At 39.0% G+C, this 17,213-nt stretch overlaps 1 protein-coding gene across 1 annotated transcript in view; it reads left to right on the top strand.

Moving 5' to 3' along the window:
* MBNL2 (muscleblind like splicing regulator 2) overlaps positions 1-16,658 on the top strand; it is a 172,958-nt gene extending 156,300 nt beyond the window's left edge. The window contains exon 11 of the mRNA XM_015557598.1: positions 16,551-16,658. Within this exon, the coding sequence (XP_015413084.1) occupies positions 16,551-16,565 (15 nt within the window). The 3' untranslated portion in view covers positions 16,566-16,658. The remainder of the gene's footprint in view (positions 1-16,550) is intronic.
* The last annotated feature ends 555 nt before the right edge of the window (positions 16,659-17,213 follow it).

Raw genomic sequence — 17,213 nt, 5'->3', positions numbered from 1 at the left:
ATGAATAATTTACACCTCCTGGTGAGACACTTGGGTAAAATTCTTTTGTATATAGCACCTAAAGACATAATATCAGTTCCAATTTTGTGCAGCTGAAGAGAAAATGTCAAGGGTTCTTATGTGGAGCTGCACTGCCTGGTGGATTGTCCTACTTAGTGCGCTTCAAATCCCATCCTCTTTTGCATTTTGATGGAATTTGGGGGAATCTTTTGAGATTGATTGGAAAGTCGTATTCCCTATAGTATTTTGACTTTTGTTGATGGTAATGAAATCAGGCTCAGGGTTTTCTAATTTGAGGTTTCCTCTTTTGAGCAGAAGGAATATATAGCTCCTTGTATATGTGTGTGTTTATTTCCAGCTCTAGAGGAAAGAGAGACTCACTGCCATGCAGGAATTCAGACCCACTGCCAAGAGGTGAAAGATGAAAGGGGTCCCATTTCAGAGTTGCTCAAACAGAATGAAATTTTGGTTCATACGCATTTTCCTCCCCAAGTTCTGCCACTACTGCCTGCCTTCTCACACTTGCGCCTGTGTGTCTGGGGAAGTTGCCAGTCTTTCAGTGAATGGAGAGGAGAGGTCTTTAGTGCTTCCCCATAAGAACAGCAAGCTAACCTGGCTGTCGCTCCACTTAACCAGATATGACACCATTGTGTGTCAAAGACAAATTGGGTCCGGCCTCCCAGCCCCTTCTTGCATTCCCTCTAAGCAGATCTTGGTTTCTAAGATCTGAGTCTGCTGATCATTCTAGAAGCTACCAGTGCGGGGAGGTGCCAAAGATACCTAGGAGTTTACTGCCTACGCAAAGAGTTGTGAAGCAATCAGACAATGTCACATAGTCATATACTCAAATACTACTGCATGGGAAGGAAGCTCCATGGTAGGGCTTTATCCCTACAGTGGGGAGATAGATCTTGAGGGAAGTGAGGGAATTAGACAGGTAATGAACAGGTGAGGTTGCTCCTAAGTAGTGTAAAAGTTAAGGGGCAAGTGCGGAGGGTGGGGTAAGGGCAAAAGAGAACTGGCATTATAAATGTACCAGCATTATGCTTGACATGTGTTCACACTTAACCAGATCATTCTCCATTTGGTGCATGTGACAAAATCAAGGCTCAGTTTGGCCACAGCTCTAATCCGTAGTCGAGCCAGCATCTGACCTCAAGTCTATATGACCCTGAAGTCAATGCTCTCTCACCCTTAAACCGCATTGTTCCCCATAGCCTATGAGGTTCAGACAGTCGTTTCAGAAGCAGTCTAGGACTTTGTCCCACAGCAGAGGCAGATGGAGAAGCTATTACTACATCAGATCTGGGCTAAAGGATGCATTCCAGGCCATGCTGCAGTGAGTGGGAGAGTAAAGGGGACAGTGCATTTGGGCAGTGCTAGAAAATTCAGTGGAGTAGGTGAGGAGAAGTTCGGTTACTGAGGACCTGGAATGGCAGGACAAATGTTAAATGAAAGACTTGGAAATACTAGTCTACTGGAAATAAGTGGGTAGATACAAGCTGGGATAGGGTGAGTGCAGGTTAACTGGTGAGGAAGCTCTTCATTGATGAATGTTGTTGAAATTGGGAGAGAACAGATAAAACATTGGGATGCTAAGTAATCAAGAGTCAGGACAATTCAGGAGGCATTCTGACCCTTTGCTCTCCCAGTGGCTTTTCTCCAGGTCTATCGCATGTGTTGACTTCACTGACTTCTCCTCCCGCCCTCTAACAGTGTCCCTGTGACTTAGATAAAAAGAATGGTTCTTGTTGACACATCTCCACTTTCATTTGCACTGTAAAGGACACATGTGTTGACTGGTATTTTCTGACATTGGTTTATGAAAAACTATAGCTTTTCTAGCATTTAGAATCCATCACCCTTCAGCATTAGGTGTAACAGACTAGAGATTTTGGTCTGTTTTGTTTTGGGTAATCAAATTATATTATTCTTATCATCACTCCCCTTGCTCTGGAGTTTTCAAAGATCTCAGAGTTGATGTCGATGAGCTTTCTGTAAGCAAATTCAGACACTCTTCACTACTCACCGCATTTCCAGAAGTGGCATCATTAAACTGGTCATTGTAAAATGTCACCCATTTGCCCGCAGTACCAGTGACATCAGGCCTTGCAGGAGTGACCCAAGGTCTGCATCAGCTACAACAAAGTAATGAAAGACAGTAAGTCGTAACAGCAAACTTACCACAATCATGCGTTATTTCTACAATAACACATAAAAGGAAAATGATGATGCAGGTTACATTATAAATTGGAACAGGAGCTCACATCAGCAAGGTGCCTACCCAAGTTACATAAACAGTAAGAGAATCAGAACTAGAACCCAGTTATCTGTATCCGCCTAGAGTAGTGCTCTTGCCCTTTCTGCCCCTTCCTGAGAAACTGCTTTAAATGATCATTTACGGAGCCCCAAAGTACCATACAGGGTGGGGCAAAAGTAGGTTTATAGTGGTGAGTACTCAAAACACAGTTTATTTTAGTACTGTTATTTATTAATTATTGTATTATTTTTCATACAAACAACTGTAAACCTACTTTGCCTCACTCTGTGTGTATGCATAAACAGACAGCACAAAGATAACTCAAGAGCTCTCTTTTTTATTCTTTTATTTATTTAAAAAATTTTATATTTTTTTATTGATTTTAGAGAGGAAGGGGGAGAGAGAAAGAAAGAAACATCAATGATGAAAGAGAATCATCAACCAGCTGCCTCCTGCACACCACACCCTGGGGATTGAGCCTGCAACTCAGGCATGTGCCCTGACCAGGAATCAAACCATGATCTTCTGGTTCAATCACTAAACCATGAGCTTTATTAAAATTTTTTAATGTTGACACAATTGCAGGCGTCCCCCTTTTCCCCACCCTTTGCCCACCTTCTTCCACCAGTGCCACCCCCCTCCCTTGGCCTTCACCAAACTATTGTCTGTGTCCACGGAGTATGCATATATGTTCTTTAGCTAATCCCTTCCACAGCTCTTCTTTACTAAGCACTTACCAAATACAAGACATTGTCCTAAGCCTTTTACTAGTATATGAAACATCTTATTAAAGCCCACAGTGGCTCTATAAGGGTCTACTCTTCTCCCCAGTATATAGATGAGGAAATTGCAATTTCACGAAGCTGAAACACTTGCCTAAGATCATCTATTAAAGTAGCAAAACCAGATTTAGAACTTTCGCCAAGCTTTTAGCCTTCCATTTTACAATGAGAAGATGGAATTAGAATGGTTAAATGATTCGCTCAAAATTACATGAGTTAAAAATTCATCTCCTAACAGCATGCTTAGTCCCCTCCCACCGTCAAACCACAATCCAACACGAATATGCAGCTCCACTTTTTTTTTTTTTTTTGACAATCAATAGCTTTGCTTCCTCCTTAGAATTTAGAAAGGTTTTTGAGAAATCAAAAAGATACCCAGGGATGTTAAACTCGATTCCTTCTTGTTCTTCAAATACTTTTTCCAGTAATAATGTCATAGCACTTCCATTAGTCATTCTTTCAATGTTTGTCATGGTTACACTGAAATATTTGAAAGGGCCAGAGAACCACTTTAGTTATGAGGATTTACTAGTAGGAGAAAAAGAATTGCTTAAATCAATTCTTATTGTCCATCTTCTTTTCTTTGCTCTTCTCTGACAACTGCAACATCAAGGGTGACCTTGAACAAGAAAAGGAGTTAAAATAGGGAAATCTAAGGAGTGTATGGAGAATGAGAAGAAAATCCTTTTGTATTCCTTTGCCTTGGAAAAGGGTATTTTTGAGTTGCTTTTTGAAACAAAAACATCAACTTATAAGTTCCTTTGTTCGTTCTGCTGTGTAGGGGGTACCTGTATGAGAAGAGGTGAAGGCTTGAAAATTAAAGTATAGATGTTTATTAGACAACAAGACTAGGTGTACAGAGTGTCCATATATAGTGGTTTGCTCTACGCACAGTGACCTAAGATTTATTAGTAATTGCTATACCTTGTCAAAATATCCATGTTCTGCGGCTTAGCCTAGGAAATTAAAATAGGTGAAATATTACTATATGATAACAGTAGCATTATGTGCTTACTCCCACCAGGCGCCCATTAAATATGTTATCTAATCTCCACAACAACTCATGAGTTAGGGACACTGTTTAATTCCTATTAAAGGCACGAGGAATAATAAGAATAAAAGAGGTTGCGTTATTTACTCATGGTAACATATCTATTAGGCCTAGAAGCTGGTTTGAACCGGGTCTAACTTTAAAGAATGGGGATCCTGCCTCTTATGAGATGTTAACTTTATGCTCCTTGATTCTGATCAGCAAACACTGCTGGCTTTTAATGTCTTTTAATAAAAGATTTTAGTTTGAAATGATTAATATGAGTGACAGTTGGGATTTTCATAAAAAAATAGAGAAATTCAGCTTATATTAAGTTGTCAATGACAGGTCAGGATATACATATACAGAATAGGAAGTTAGTGTATTTGACATTTTTAAAAATTTTTGTCTCATTAGAAATCAAGTTTATTAGCGTGCCCATATAAATCATGTAATACTTAAATGTAAAATCAGGCAATATTATTATTTGAAGGCCTATTTAAATAGAGTTGAAACCAAATTTTATTTAGGTTTATGAATCTTAAAATAAATTGACTAAAGAAAGGAAACCAACATTCATCAAAAGCCACTCTTACACTTCAGAGGTTTCATACGCACTGTTTCATTTAATACTCAACAGGACTCTGTGAAGTGTCATATTCATTTTCCAGAGGAGAGCAAATCTTAACAAAATCATTTACTTAAGATTAAAGAAGTAGGAAGTGGCTGGACACTCTTAGAAGTAAGATTTGCCTGCCTCCAAATCCTGTTCTCTCATGTGTCCACCATATTTGAATTTGAGTACAGATTATTAGGGCCAGTGTAGATTGGGATTAATCTCTTTGTATGATTCCCTTAAAAACTTCTAACTACTGAGTTTTAACTATTGCTTTTTAAAGTTTTAACAATTTAAGAAGAAAATTCTAGTAGAACTTTTTAATATCCAAGTGAAGTCTCAGAAGTAGTTGGAGAATATTGTTGGTTGATTTCAGTCCAATGAGCAAGAGCTAGAGAAGCAGATGGACAAGGCGCCATCTCACCCTTCCCTGGGTGGCAAACTGAGAAGTAATTTCTGGCTGGAAAGAGTCTACCAAGAGGAGTCCCTCATCCAGGACTTCCATTTCTTAAACAACAATAATTTAAAAATAGAGGTATTATTTTTTCCACTATTTCCACAGGGCCTTACTTATCAATCTCAGGTTAATGAAACATGACTCATTAAGAATGAATGTTTTGGGCAGCGTGGTGGAGGCAACTGTGAAAGGAGCCGCTGGAAGGTTAATTTAGTTTAAGTAAAACCATAGAGTTAGATTAGAGAGCAAGCCCAGGGACTCAGGTGAGCAAACAGGAAGAGCCAGGTAAACCGTTTGGAAGCCACAAATGAGAAGGATGGAAAGAAGGGCGGGAGAGGTGGGTAGAGAAGGAACTAAGTATTGGTAAGAAAGGGGAAGAGAAAGTTATTGTTCAATAATGGCAAGGTTACAGTTTGGAATGATGAAAAGTTCTGGAGATGGAGAGTGGTGATGGTTGCACAACAATGTGAGTGCACCTAATGCCACTTTCATGAACTATGCACTTAAAAATGGTTAAAATTGCAAATTTTATGATATGCCTATTTTACCACGAGGTTTTACATTGGGCAACAGATCTGAGTAGACGTTTCTCCAAAGAAGAAGAGGTTAGGATTGGGAAGAAAGATGTCTAACTATTCTTGAGTTTTTGTTTTATTAAATCCATGATATAAAATTACTCTTTTCACATTAAAAATTATTTATTGCTGTCATGTTTTCCTCTTAAGAGTCCTGTTTTCATAAAGCAGGTAACTGAGTGCAAATGCAAATTTTTCCTCAGTGAAGTATGTCTCTTAGCAGCTGGGACTATATTGAGATTTCATGCCATACAGACCATAGTGTGGCTGGGGTTAATGGGGAAAAAAGGAGGAACATCTACTAGTATAATACTTTCAACAATAAAGATAACATTTAAAAAATATTTCTAAGATGTCGTGCCATACAGATGCCCACTGTTGACTCGATGGCAACACATTTTCACATTTTTTTCTGAGTAGAAGTTTATTAAGAGCCCACTGAACTTTGAGGGAGGACAATTAGTAAAAAAGAAATAAAAGAATGTGGGAGCTTCTATTCTTTATATATTTTCTTCCTTTGGTTTCCATTTTGCTATCTGTTATACTAGGATATTTTGGCACTTCGTGGGGAGTTATTAGGGAGGACAGATGGTAACCTGGTTTAATTACCCCACCATGAGACAGAGGTGCCAATGTGGTACAAGCAGAGTCAAAACTAAGGCCCAGAAGGGTCACAAAGCTGGTCGGTGGCACAGAGAAACCTCCTGAAATTCCACCCCAGGATTCCTTTTGGTTTTTCCTTTCCATCATGATTTTACACATAATTGAGTGGTTTTGTTAACCTACTCTCGTATGCAAACACAGAGGCAAAGAACTAAAAACAAAACAAATTTCATTGGAAATTTTGTTAGGTGGCTCCATCATCCCACCAGTTCAAGAAACGTGCAAGATGATTAAAAAACCTATTTCATATCTTGTACATAACATTAATTTTACCATTCCTTTTACTGCATCTTAGAATTTGGTTACTTTTCTGCCTGTAGTGTCTTAAAAGCCAGTTCTTAGCAGGCTGAATTATACATTCTGCTCCAATGTTAAAATGAATAATACACCCAAAATGCGCCCAGGATCTTAAGTCTAACATGTTAGTGGATACAAAGGCAGGGCATTGAACTGAACTGAGGACTCTATGTTGAATCCAACAGGACCTCTTTCTGTGATTTTTCTTGGCCTGAATCTTCAATGTATTACTGGAAGCAAAACCAATATTGAAAAAAAGCAGGTATAAATGAATACTTTGGAAATTAATTTTCAGTTGCTATACAAGTGGTTTTTCAACAGTATAAAAAGTTTTCTTAGATTCTACCTTCATGTCCAGAGGTCCCCTTCAAAGAGATAGTCTCAGACCTGGGCAGCCTTTTATATACATATATATATGTAATTGATTTTTTACAGAAGGAAGGGAGAGAGATAGAGAGTTAGAAACATTGATGACAGAGAAACATCGATCAGCTGCCTCCTGCACACCCCCTACTGGGGATGTACCAACAACCTAGGTACATGCCCTTGACCGGAATCGAACCTGGAACCTTTCAGTCCACAGGCCAATGCTCTATCCACTGAGCCAAACCGGTTATGGCTGGGCAGCCTTTTTAATCCCAGGTAGCTTCACTCACTATGAATCTTGCTGTAGATCATCTCACTCTAAATAGTCTAAATATAATATTTTATAAAAAGGTTTTATAATATTTTCTATAGTGCTTAGAATATTGTATTAAATAGTGTGGCCCCAATAGTATATATTGTTTCTTGATTTACTAATGTAGCCTTCTTTTATATGCAAACAGTCCCTAATTTTTAAAAAGTTTGCTTGTTCAAAATTTCCTTTATCACCTGGTTTGAACCTTAAATAATTTTCTTATAGAGACAGTGACGGACTTGATGATTAAGCCTCTATACTGGTCTGAAATAGTTTAACTCATGACATTGCTCATGGATAATACTGTGCTAACAGCATGGAACTGACCAAAAGCCATGTTCACAGAGGTTTCTCTATCTGAAAGATTCAAGAAAGATACCAAAAGCATATTCGTAACTCAAGCCCCCAGACAGGTGTGTGATAAGAAAGACTTTCACCTTCTCCATCTATTGGCGGTATAGGAGCCATGATAATATGGTGAATTCTGTGATTGGAATGTTCATTGGAGAAGGTTTATGGTGTAGGGGCGTGTTTGTAATGTATAGTGTGGAGATAAAAATGTCAGGTGATGAATAAGAAGAAAAAAGCTGGGACCTATTTCTGGGTGACCATCAGATGCACTCACCCCACCCTCTTTCTCGTTGTCCTTGGATGCTGTGGCTTCATCTGCCTACTTCTCTGTCCCTGGCTGTCATGTGGCCCTTCCAGTCTGGGGTTTTGTTTTGTTTGGGCCTCCGGCCCCTGAAGTCCAAACATGGTCTCAGTAGTTCCTCTCTTCCTGAACAATTACACAAGACTCCTGAATGTGTTTTGAAACACTTCTATAGCACCAGAGGAAAGTACAAGAAATGAGTCTCCTCTTATATGCTTTACCTTCTTCCTCATTTATATCCTACTAGAGACCTGGTGCACAAATTTGTGTATAGGTGGGGTCCCTTGGCCTGGCTGGCAATCAGGGAAATTGGGACCATCTCACTCAGTCCCAATTGAGGTCAATCAGGGCTAGCCGGCCGGGCAGGGACCGTGGGAAGGCTCCACAGTGTGTCTGGCCCTCTTGCCCAATCTTGATTAGCCAGGCCTCAGCAGCAAGCTAACCTACCGGTTGGAGTGTCTGCCCCCTAGTGGTCAGTATGCATCACAGTGACTGGTTGACCAGTCAACCAAAAGGTCAACTGATCAGTCAGACACTTAGCATAGTATGCTTTGATTATATAGGATAGGTGAAAATCCCCCTTGGACAACATACGGATGTTTAGATGATCTGAGGACTAGATTCCCATCTCACCATCTCACCATGAAAGCAACAGAAATGGTCCTCAGAATTCTCTCAGGAGAGTTGAGATTGTGAGGGGCTGGGTTTGGGGTGGAGAAGAGGCCTCACTAAAATACTCACAAGAGTCTAGATGTTTCCACATATGACATGGACTCATGCAAGGAGCAAGATCTTACTTAAATCAAGAATTTGTAAAGTATATGTATTTTATCCAGATACTATCAATGTGGACCCTGGTCAGTAATCTTCATTGAGGTCAAGTTATTGCCTTTTGTGTAAAAACTCAATTATTAATATTTTAAATGATAATTTTCATATATTAGAAAGTATGTCTGAAAATTCTTTCTGTCCTAATATTACAGAAAGGGAAATATTAGACAGAAATGAGTCATCCACAGGATGGTATGGAGGTTTCTCTGTGCCACCGACCTCATTTAAAACAGAGGAATTAGAGCTTTGAATGTAAACCTTCTATTCATGACAGAGGGCAAAACAGTAATCCTGACTACATCATCTTTTTTTTTAATTTCTTTATTGATTAAGTTATTATATATCCTTAAGGTCTGCTAAACATTGTGGACATTCCAACCAACTTTAGATTGATCTTCTCAAGAGTGACATTGATTGTCATATTTAAGAATTTTCTCCCACAACCCCAGTTTTTGCCTTTTCTACATAAATAAAAATCCCTTTTGAAAACAAATACTGCCTCAGAACAATATTCCCCCTAAGTAATAAATATGAGTATTTTTTCAAAGTGTCTTTTATATACCACTAAGTATCTTTGAACATTTTATACAATTAAAGTTTACGAATAGCCTTGAAATTGGCCAAAGTTCTTGAAATTGTTCATTTATTAATACATATCATTAGAATTGCTCTGATAACTATGTCCATCAACCAATCAAAGATACTTGCATTTGACTTTAGTAACCGATACTATGATTAAGTACAATTTTATTTTGCAGCTAAAAATGGTACAAATGTCCCTCTGCCTTTGTACAATTTGCTTCAAACAAAATACTTCACAAGTTTTGCCTCTCAGACAAAATCAGGACATTTTAGACAGTGGTGGCTGCCATGGAGAAGATGTGTGGAGTACTGGGAAAAAGACAGAGAGAACATTACACAGTGGAGAAACTGCAGGAGGGAGGAATACCAATGGAGCATAGTGAAGAAAACTGAATAAATAAAAAGATATTGGGATGGTGAGCAACAGGCAAGCCTCCTTAGCTGGGCATAATTTTAAGAATTCTTTTCAGTTTTCTATTTTTAAACTATTAGTAAGTTTTGTTTAAAAAGACAGTGAGCCCTAGCCGGTTTCGCTCAGTGGATAAAGCATCAGTCTGTGGAATTAAGGGCATATGCCTCGACTACGGGCTCGATTCCCAGTGTGGGGTGTTCAGGAGGCAACAGATCAATGATTCTCTCTCATCATTGATGTTTCTATCTTTCTCTCCCTCTCCCTTCCTCTCTGAAATCAGCTCATTTGTATAGATAGATAGATGACAGATAGACAGATAGATGATAGATAGATGATAGATAGATATAGATATAGATTTAAAATATAGTGAAACATCCTTTCTTTGATTATTTCCTGAGGAAACAGGGCCTTGTAGCCACAAGAAAAGATTTCTAAGAAATCAACCAGAAGTTTTCTTCAGGTGGCATTTTTGTTTATCTGCCATGTTTCCACCCACTGTGAGTGACTCTGCCCCAGCCTAGAATATTTTTCCTTTTATCTATATATAACAGGAGTGGAGGGATGGGAAGGAATTTTTATGTATAGACTATCTAAAAGGTTCTTTTCCTGCCTCCATGGCTACATCTCACTTGTGAACGGTCCACTAGTTTTCTGTTGATGCCAACATTGCAGCGTTGTGTCCTCGGTAAATATTGATTCAGCCCTCTGTGCAGACCAGCAGTTACTAAGTGCCTCCTATGTACCCAGCCCTATCCTAGACACTAGGGATAAAAAGATGAATGGGACTTTGCCCAGTGCTTACAAAATTCAGATTTGCTGTGGACCCAGTTAGTGCAGCAGCCCTGCTTGGAAGTGTCTATTTGAGTTCCCGTGCTAGTGGTATCCCGGTCCACTGTGATTCCTTCAGATGCCAGCAAGGCCACGCAAACATTTCGCAAGGTATATATTATTTACCTCTTCAAACTCAACATTACAGAGACATTAGTGGATGGCTTTTCATGGGAGGATTTAACTAAAACATCCATGATTCCTCTTCTCTCATTGTTTGGATCCATAGGAACAGTTTGTCTTTTCACAGAAATGTTTTTACTATCAATTAAGCCAAGCAGTAAGAATTCTTACTGGAGTTCATACTTAGCTCACATGTTAAAAGATAACTCATTTGATGTCCCTGAATCTTGGTAATGAACATGTTTATATACGAAGTGTGAACATTTCTAGAAGTCATCTAAAAGCTCCCACATTTCAAAAGGACTCATATGTTCAGTTCCTGGAGATCAACCACAAGATGGAAAACTCATAAAGTATTAACATTGGCACCTCAGGAGCACTGAGGAAATTCTATATTGATTTGTCTTCTTTTGCATCCTGTTACATGTGAGGTAGTTAGTTCAGCTGTCAAGTTTATGATGCTGATGTGCTCAAGTTCAGTGTTTCAGCCTCTGCAGACTACTTTGCTTTCAACCAAGGGCATTTCCCACTTTTCAAGTGGGTCTTTTCAAGTGTCCACCAAGGGTCAGGGCATGTGGATGGCTCTGCCTAAATGCATCATTACCTTGGAAGAGACAAGGCAACATGCATATTTCATATCTAGTAGTTTCTTCTTAGCTAGAGGGTGCCTCTTGGTCAAGTAACCTATTCAATATCTGAAAAGTTGCAGGACTAACTTCCCATGATACCTACTCTCCTGATCCTGCACAGCAGTGGTGACTGCTGCCTCCCTGTATGTTGCCTACCACCTTGACTGCTGCCTGGCTCAGGAAGTTAGTAATCCAGGCTTGGTGGAAAACTCCTTTAAGAAAGTAAGGCTGCCGAAACCAGTTTGGCTCAGTGGATAGAGCGTCAGCCTGCGGACTGAAGGGTCCCAGGTTCAATTCCGGTCGAGGGCATGTACCTGGGTTGTGGGCACATCCCCAGTGGGAGATGTGCAGGAGGCAGCTGATCGATGTTTCTCTCTCATCGATGTTTCTAACTCTCTATCGCTCTCCCTTCCTCTCTGTGAAAAATCCCCTTCCATCTGCCACACTCCCTACCTGACCCACTCACTTATGTCCCTTTCCTGCCTGGTCCCACAGGCTTAGGATTTAGGCATTATCTAACCCAGCCCTCTTTTAATAAGCTACACTGCCATTGCACTATGAGTCAATGGTAGGAACTTCACTGAGGATGCAGGGAGTATTAAATGGTTGCTCATAACACATTTGATGGGAAAACAACCCATTTGATGTTCTTTGGAGCCATCCATGTTTTATCTTCAGTAAACAAAAATAAGACTAAGTGTGCATTGGGTCATATGGAAGTAATTTATGGATGTGAATTAGACAGAATCATCAGATTCTTAAATCCAACCACCTGGAGGAGATGCTTATTGATAAGTAGACACTATTGCAGCCAACTCATATTTGCATCACAGATACTCTTCTTACAATAGATAGTCCACTGAAGATTTACGAAAGCACTCATAATTTAAATCAAATGTGCCTTTGTTTTAAAAATAGAATTGCCGATTTTGTGGGCATCAGCTATTCCCATTTTTGTGTGTTCTCCTTTTAGTAGAAAATAATGCTTCCAGTTCAAGATTTTGATTTACCACATTAGATTGGCTAGTCCTATTTAATACTTCAACTCCCTTCTTTGTCGTGGTTGTGTTATACAAAATAATACTTATTTGAGGGACTAGTTCATCAGGGAGAGAAATGGAAATTGACATAGGCAGCAGCCCTATGTTTGGGTAGGAGCTTCTGCTGCTGTGCAGACACGTTTGCAGCGCTCATCTGGAGGAGGCCTGGGAGAGGATGTGAGTGGCCACCCAGGCAGGGTGCCCTGTGGAGTGGCCCAGCAGCCCCGACAAGTCCCTCAGCAATTTCTCTCCCTCTTGTTCCTCCAGACAGTCCCATCAGTGCTCCAGGCTCCCTTTGCTCTAGGCCCCACACTATTGTCTACCCTTTCCTTGATTCCCAAGCTCTCAGGGAAGGTCTAAACACCCACCTCCATTAGCACTGTAAGAGGTACAGACATGCTCTTTGGAATCACTATTTTCCCTAGTCCCATCTCAGACTGTCACTACACCCTGGAGGGGACTCCCACGCCAGCAAGCAGAGTGAGCTAACATCTCTACACTCATGCTGGCCTGTACAAGCACTTGGTACATCATAGAAGCCAGTTAAAACTGTTTGTGCTGTCTTTTCCATGTCTGCAAAATAAGATTGGCAGCTCTTCCATAGCTCCTAAGGCTCTGGTAAAAATTTCTCTGTGCCCCTGGAAAAGCAGTCCATTAAAATTAAAACAGACATTAATGATGCTTCAGAGAGGGGACTCTTAGTGGACCCTGTGTGGTGGCTATTTCTCTGACTTGTACATACCCCAGGAGAACTTTCAGTGTGCCCCTTCCAGGAAAACATGGGCCACAGTGCCTGGAGGTTGAGGAAGGAACTTTGACTATCAGCCTCAGCTTTGCCAAGCACAGGGCAGGAAAGACACCACTGACAGCCACACTATCAAGGACACGTTTTATTTTTTTAAATGGACAAGCTCAGAATTTGAGTTTGTCAACATCAGACCGGTAGCCCATGTTCCTGGGTCATTTATAAACCTGTTCTTTTAGGAATTATCTCTTATATCTACATTCAAATACTCAGGCACCTTCTGAAGCTTTCAATCCTTTTGACCATTAACATTGCAATGGAAATTGAAGAAGTTTTTATGTAAAAAACATGTTTTATATGTCCATAGAGAACTAGTATGGAGGAATATCTGAGAAACTGCAGGAAACACACAAAATAGATCTGCTCATTTTGTTTTAAATTATATGTTTTTGGTAAGAATTAAAAACATAATCTGACTAAAGAAAAGCCGTATTAAAAACTATACAGAAGATCTCTCTTTTCTTCAGAATGGCTTCTCCACACTCTTCCACTCGGCATACACACTTGGCTCTTGTCTTCCTTCCAGAGGTATCCTCCCAGCTGGGAATTGTCCTGCCCTCCCAGTGGGCCTCAGGACCTGTTCTGTCATGTCTTCCAACATCACAAGTGGAAATCAAACAGGCAATAGTTATATCAGAGGCACTTCATTGGTAACTGCTCCTCATCTGGATTCCTGTTGTGCCTATATTTCCAGAATGTAATTCACCCCAGGGTATACTTAACTCAGACTGTGTGAACAAGTTACATACATTTCTCAGAAAAAAAAAATAAGTTATATTTTCAAGAAAAATCCTACCACCAAAATAAACAAACCTTTCCTATCTTCTAAGAGCAAAGCTCTTGAATTTCTTGATGCTCACAGCTGCGAGAAGCATGACTCATTTTTTTTAATATCACATATAGAACCCACCCGATAGCCAAAGACATAGACCAGGGTATGGTAGAGTTTTCTAGCCAAGATGTGATGCAGTAGTAACTGCTGAGAGTTCAATAGTAGCAGCAGTCATTTTTAATTTATGTCTTTATCTGTATAATGGATCGTGTGTAGCCTGGGGCAGAGGGGAAAAGAAGTCTGGGTGAGTCCAGTTGATGCTTTCAGTTAACTTCAAGGCTGATTTACAGTTCAATTAAACGTGGGTGGCCGTACATGTCTCTGTCAGATACAGGTCCAAAGCATTGTTCTCACTAATATCTGTAATATACATTTGCTCATTGCTGGACTCTCTGGTGAATACTTTTTGTTCTAAATGGTTAGAAATGTCATTCTATATGGAATTTTAGTTTCAGTTAATAAGCCTTAATGTGACTATATTCTAAAACATATATTATTGCATATCCATTCAAAACTTCACAAGATTTTTTCCCCACTATTTTAGAAAGACTCTTGCTAAAGTAAAAGAAAAGAAGAAAGAAGAACAGGACATGATTTGATATCCTGGGGCACATTTTTGGGGTGAACCTTACAGGCATCATTGAAGCTAAGGGATAAAATAGAATAATTCCTATTTAATCATCAAATCTAAATTTAATAGTGAGGTTGTAATATAACCACCTGAAGAATTTGAATATTAGCTATTTGTGAGGCGAACGTGATAACCACTACACTACGGAAACAACTGAATATTAGCTATTTGTAATGACTATTTAAGAATACTGATATTTATATATAAATCATATCTTATTATTTTTCTTTGTCTATCAGTATATGAGACAAGGAATGCTATTTTTCCCAATCAATTTTAAATTCTAGAAATTTTTAAGAAAAACAAAGAATAATCATTTCTGAAGTTCTGAGTTTCCATTTAGTATAAATACTACACTAGAAAGATGCAAATTGACCATATCTTCATGACGCCCACCAGCCAGTCAGGTGTTAGTATGCAAATTAACCCAACAAAGATGGCAAGTTAATTTGCATATGCAGGCACCAAGCGGCCAGGGGCAGGGCAGGACACTTGCGCTGTTGCCATGGTGGCAACGCAGGCATTCCGCACCATCCCAGGAGCTCCAGGCCTCTGGGCAGTGTGGGAAGGCAGAAAGGCGGCTCTGGGCCGGAGGAAAGGCAGTGCTGGCAGCCAGGGGAAGGAAGGCCCATTCTTGCACAGAGCTTCGTGCGTTGGGCCTCTAGTTTAGTTTGATATAAATCAGTTCTATTTTTATCAATTCTGTGCACATCTGTACATTCCAATAAAATAAAGGATGCTTTCACTTCATGGGAGAAACTAATTGAGTGTTTATACTAAAACGTTTATATAAACTGCAGGAGCAGCCACTAAAAGTGAAAATATCCACATGTGTGAATTCTAACATGAGGGTACACAAAATTATACTTGTAGAAATGAGGCTTGTATTGAGAAGTGGATCCCAGAGTGCAGGAATATTAGCTGACCTTGACCATAACTAAGTTTTACTGGTTATTTCCTAAACAAAGACTCTTGACTGTTTAGTAAACAAACATTTTCTTTATTCATTGCACAAAATTTGGTCAAGGTATTGCACAAAGAATAAATGTTTTTGTTAGAATGTGTTAAAAGTTTCACTTCTAAGCTTGGCATTTATGGATTGGGTCACACAGGGCAAACTCCCTGTCCTTTGCAAGGGTATGGAGTTGGAAATGACCTTAAGGATCAAACTCTACGGACCATCTTTTGCATTTGATAGTTTAGTTGTATTTTTGCTTTTAGATTATTAAGAATGTTATAACAGCTTTATTGGAATATTATCTCTTTAATATGGGACATTTGAACATTCCCTGAATTTGAAACTTGTTGTTGTTATATCTTGGGAACAAAGTTATTTTTTATGGGAACACGTCTTTAAATTATAAATGTAAGTTAATAAATAATACATAATTGTTTATACATTTTTAAATATTTAAAATTTACTAAACAACTTTTTATGTACAGACTAATTCTTTGATCACCTTAGCAAATGTTAATTGAAGGATAGTGTGAGCATACAATAAAAAGATATGAAATGAAAAAGAAAAAAAAGGAAATTAGGATCTAAACACATTGTATGTCCACATATATGTTGTCACAGTTTTACAGAAAATACTGTGCATTTGAATCATCATTTACTGGTACAGTGGCCACCCAGCAGAAGTGCTTAAGTATAAAAATTTCACCATGAAGGGTGGGGCCTGGGAAAAATTATAATTGCATCAAAACAATGAAAAGTTGAAGAAAATTCCTATTTTTAAATGTCTATTTTCAAAGAGTAGAACTTAAACTCATTCTTTTCCTTCACAGAAGAATGTCTAAATCACACATATCTTTTTCTTTAACAGATAATTCTGAAATAATCAGCAGAAATGGAATGGAATGCCAAGAATCTGCATTGAGAATAACTAAACATTGTTACTGTACATACTATCCTGTTTCCTCCTCAATAGAATTGCCACAAACTGCATGCTAAATAAAGATTTAGTTCTTCTGGACAGACCACAACTCTAAGGAGCTAGTGCTGCTATATCATATATGAGTATTAAATATGGTATGCTTAGTATATTCCAACCTAAGATAGTTAACTACCTGAGACCAGCTGTGATGTTTAAAGACATAAAGGATCAAGTTTACTTTGAAAAGGTTTCTAAACATAGTTTCTGTCCTAGGAATATTGTCTTATCTCCATAACTATAGCTGATGCAGAAAGTCCAACCAATTTACTCATTTCGACTCAGAATATTTCAAAGTTAGCAATAAACAGATAGCAGTAGTTTAAAACCTATTCCAAGGGCAGGTTCAATTCCAACTCCAATTACTGTCATTTCATTTTCCCACTGGATCAAAGGGTATGTTTCACTTCTTGACACAAATGCTGCAGCAAAGATGAGAAGTGAAGTAAAAAACTGATACCTGTCCTGCAGGTCTAAAATTTGAATGGAAATTCAAGCACAAGTACTGGGGACACATCAAAGTGTGGTATTTTGTTTGCCTGGAGATGCCGTATT

The sequence above is a fragment of the Myotis davidii genome, unplaced genomic scaffold (assembly GCF_000327345.1).
Source record: "Myotis davidii unplaced genomic scaffold, ASM32734v1 scaffold133, whole genome shotgun sequence".
Lineage (NCBI taxonomy): Eukaryota > Metazoa > Chordata > Mammalia > Chiroptera > Vespertilionidae > Myotis > Myotis davidii.
Note: the sequence above shows the minus strand (reverse complement) of the source record. Positions and strands in the feature narration are given on the sequence as shown.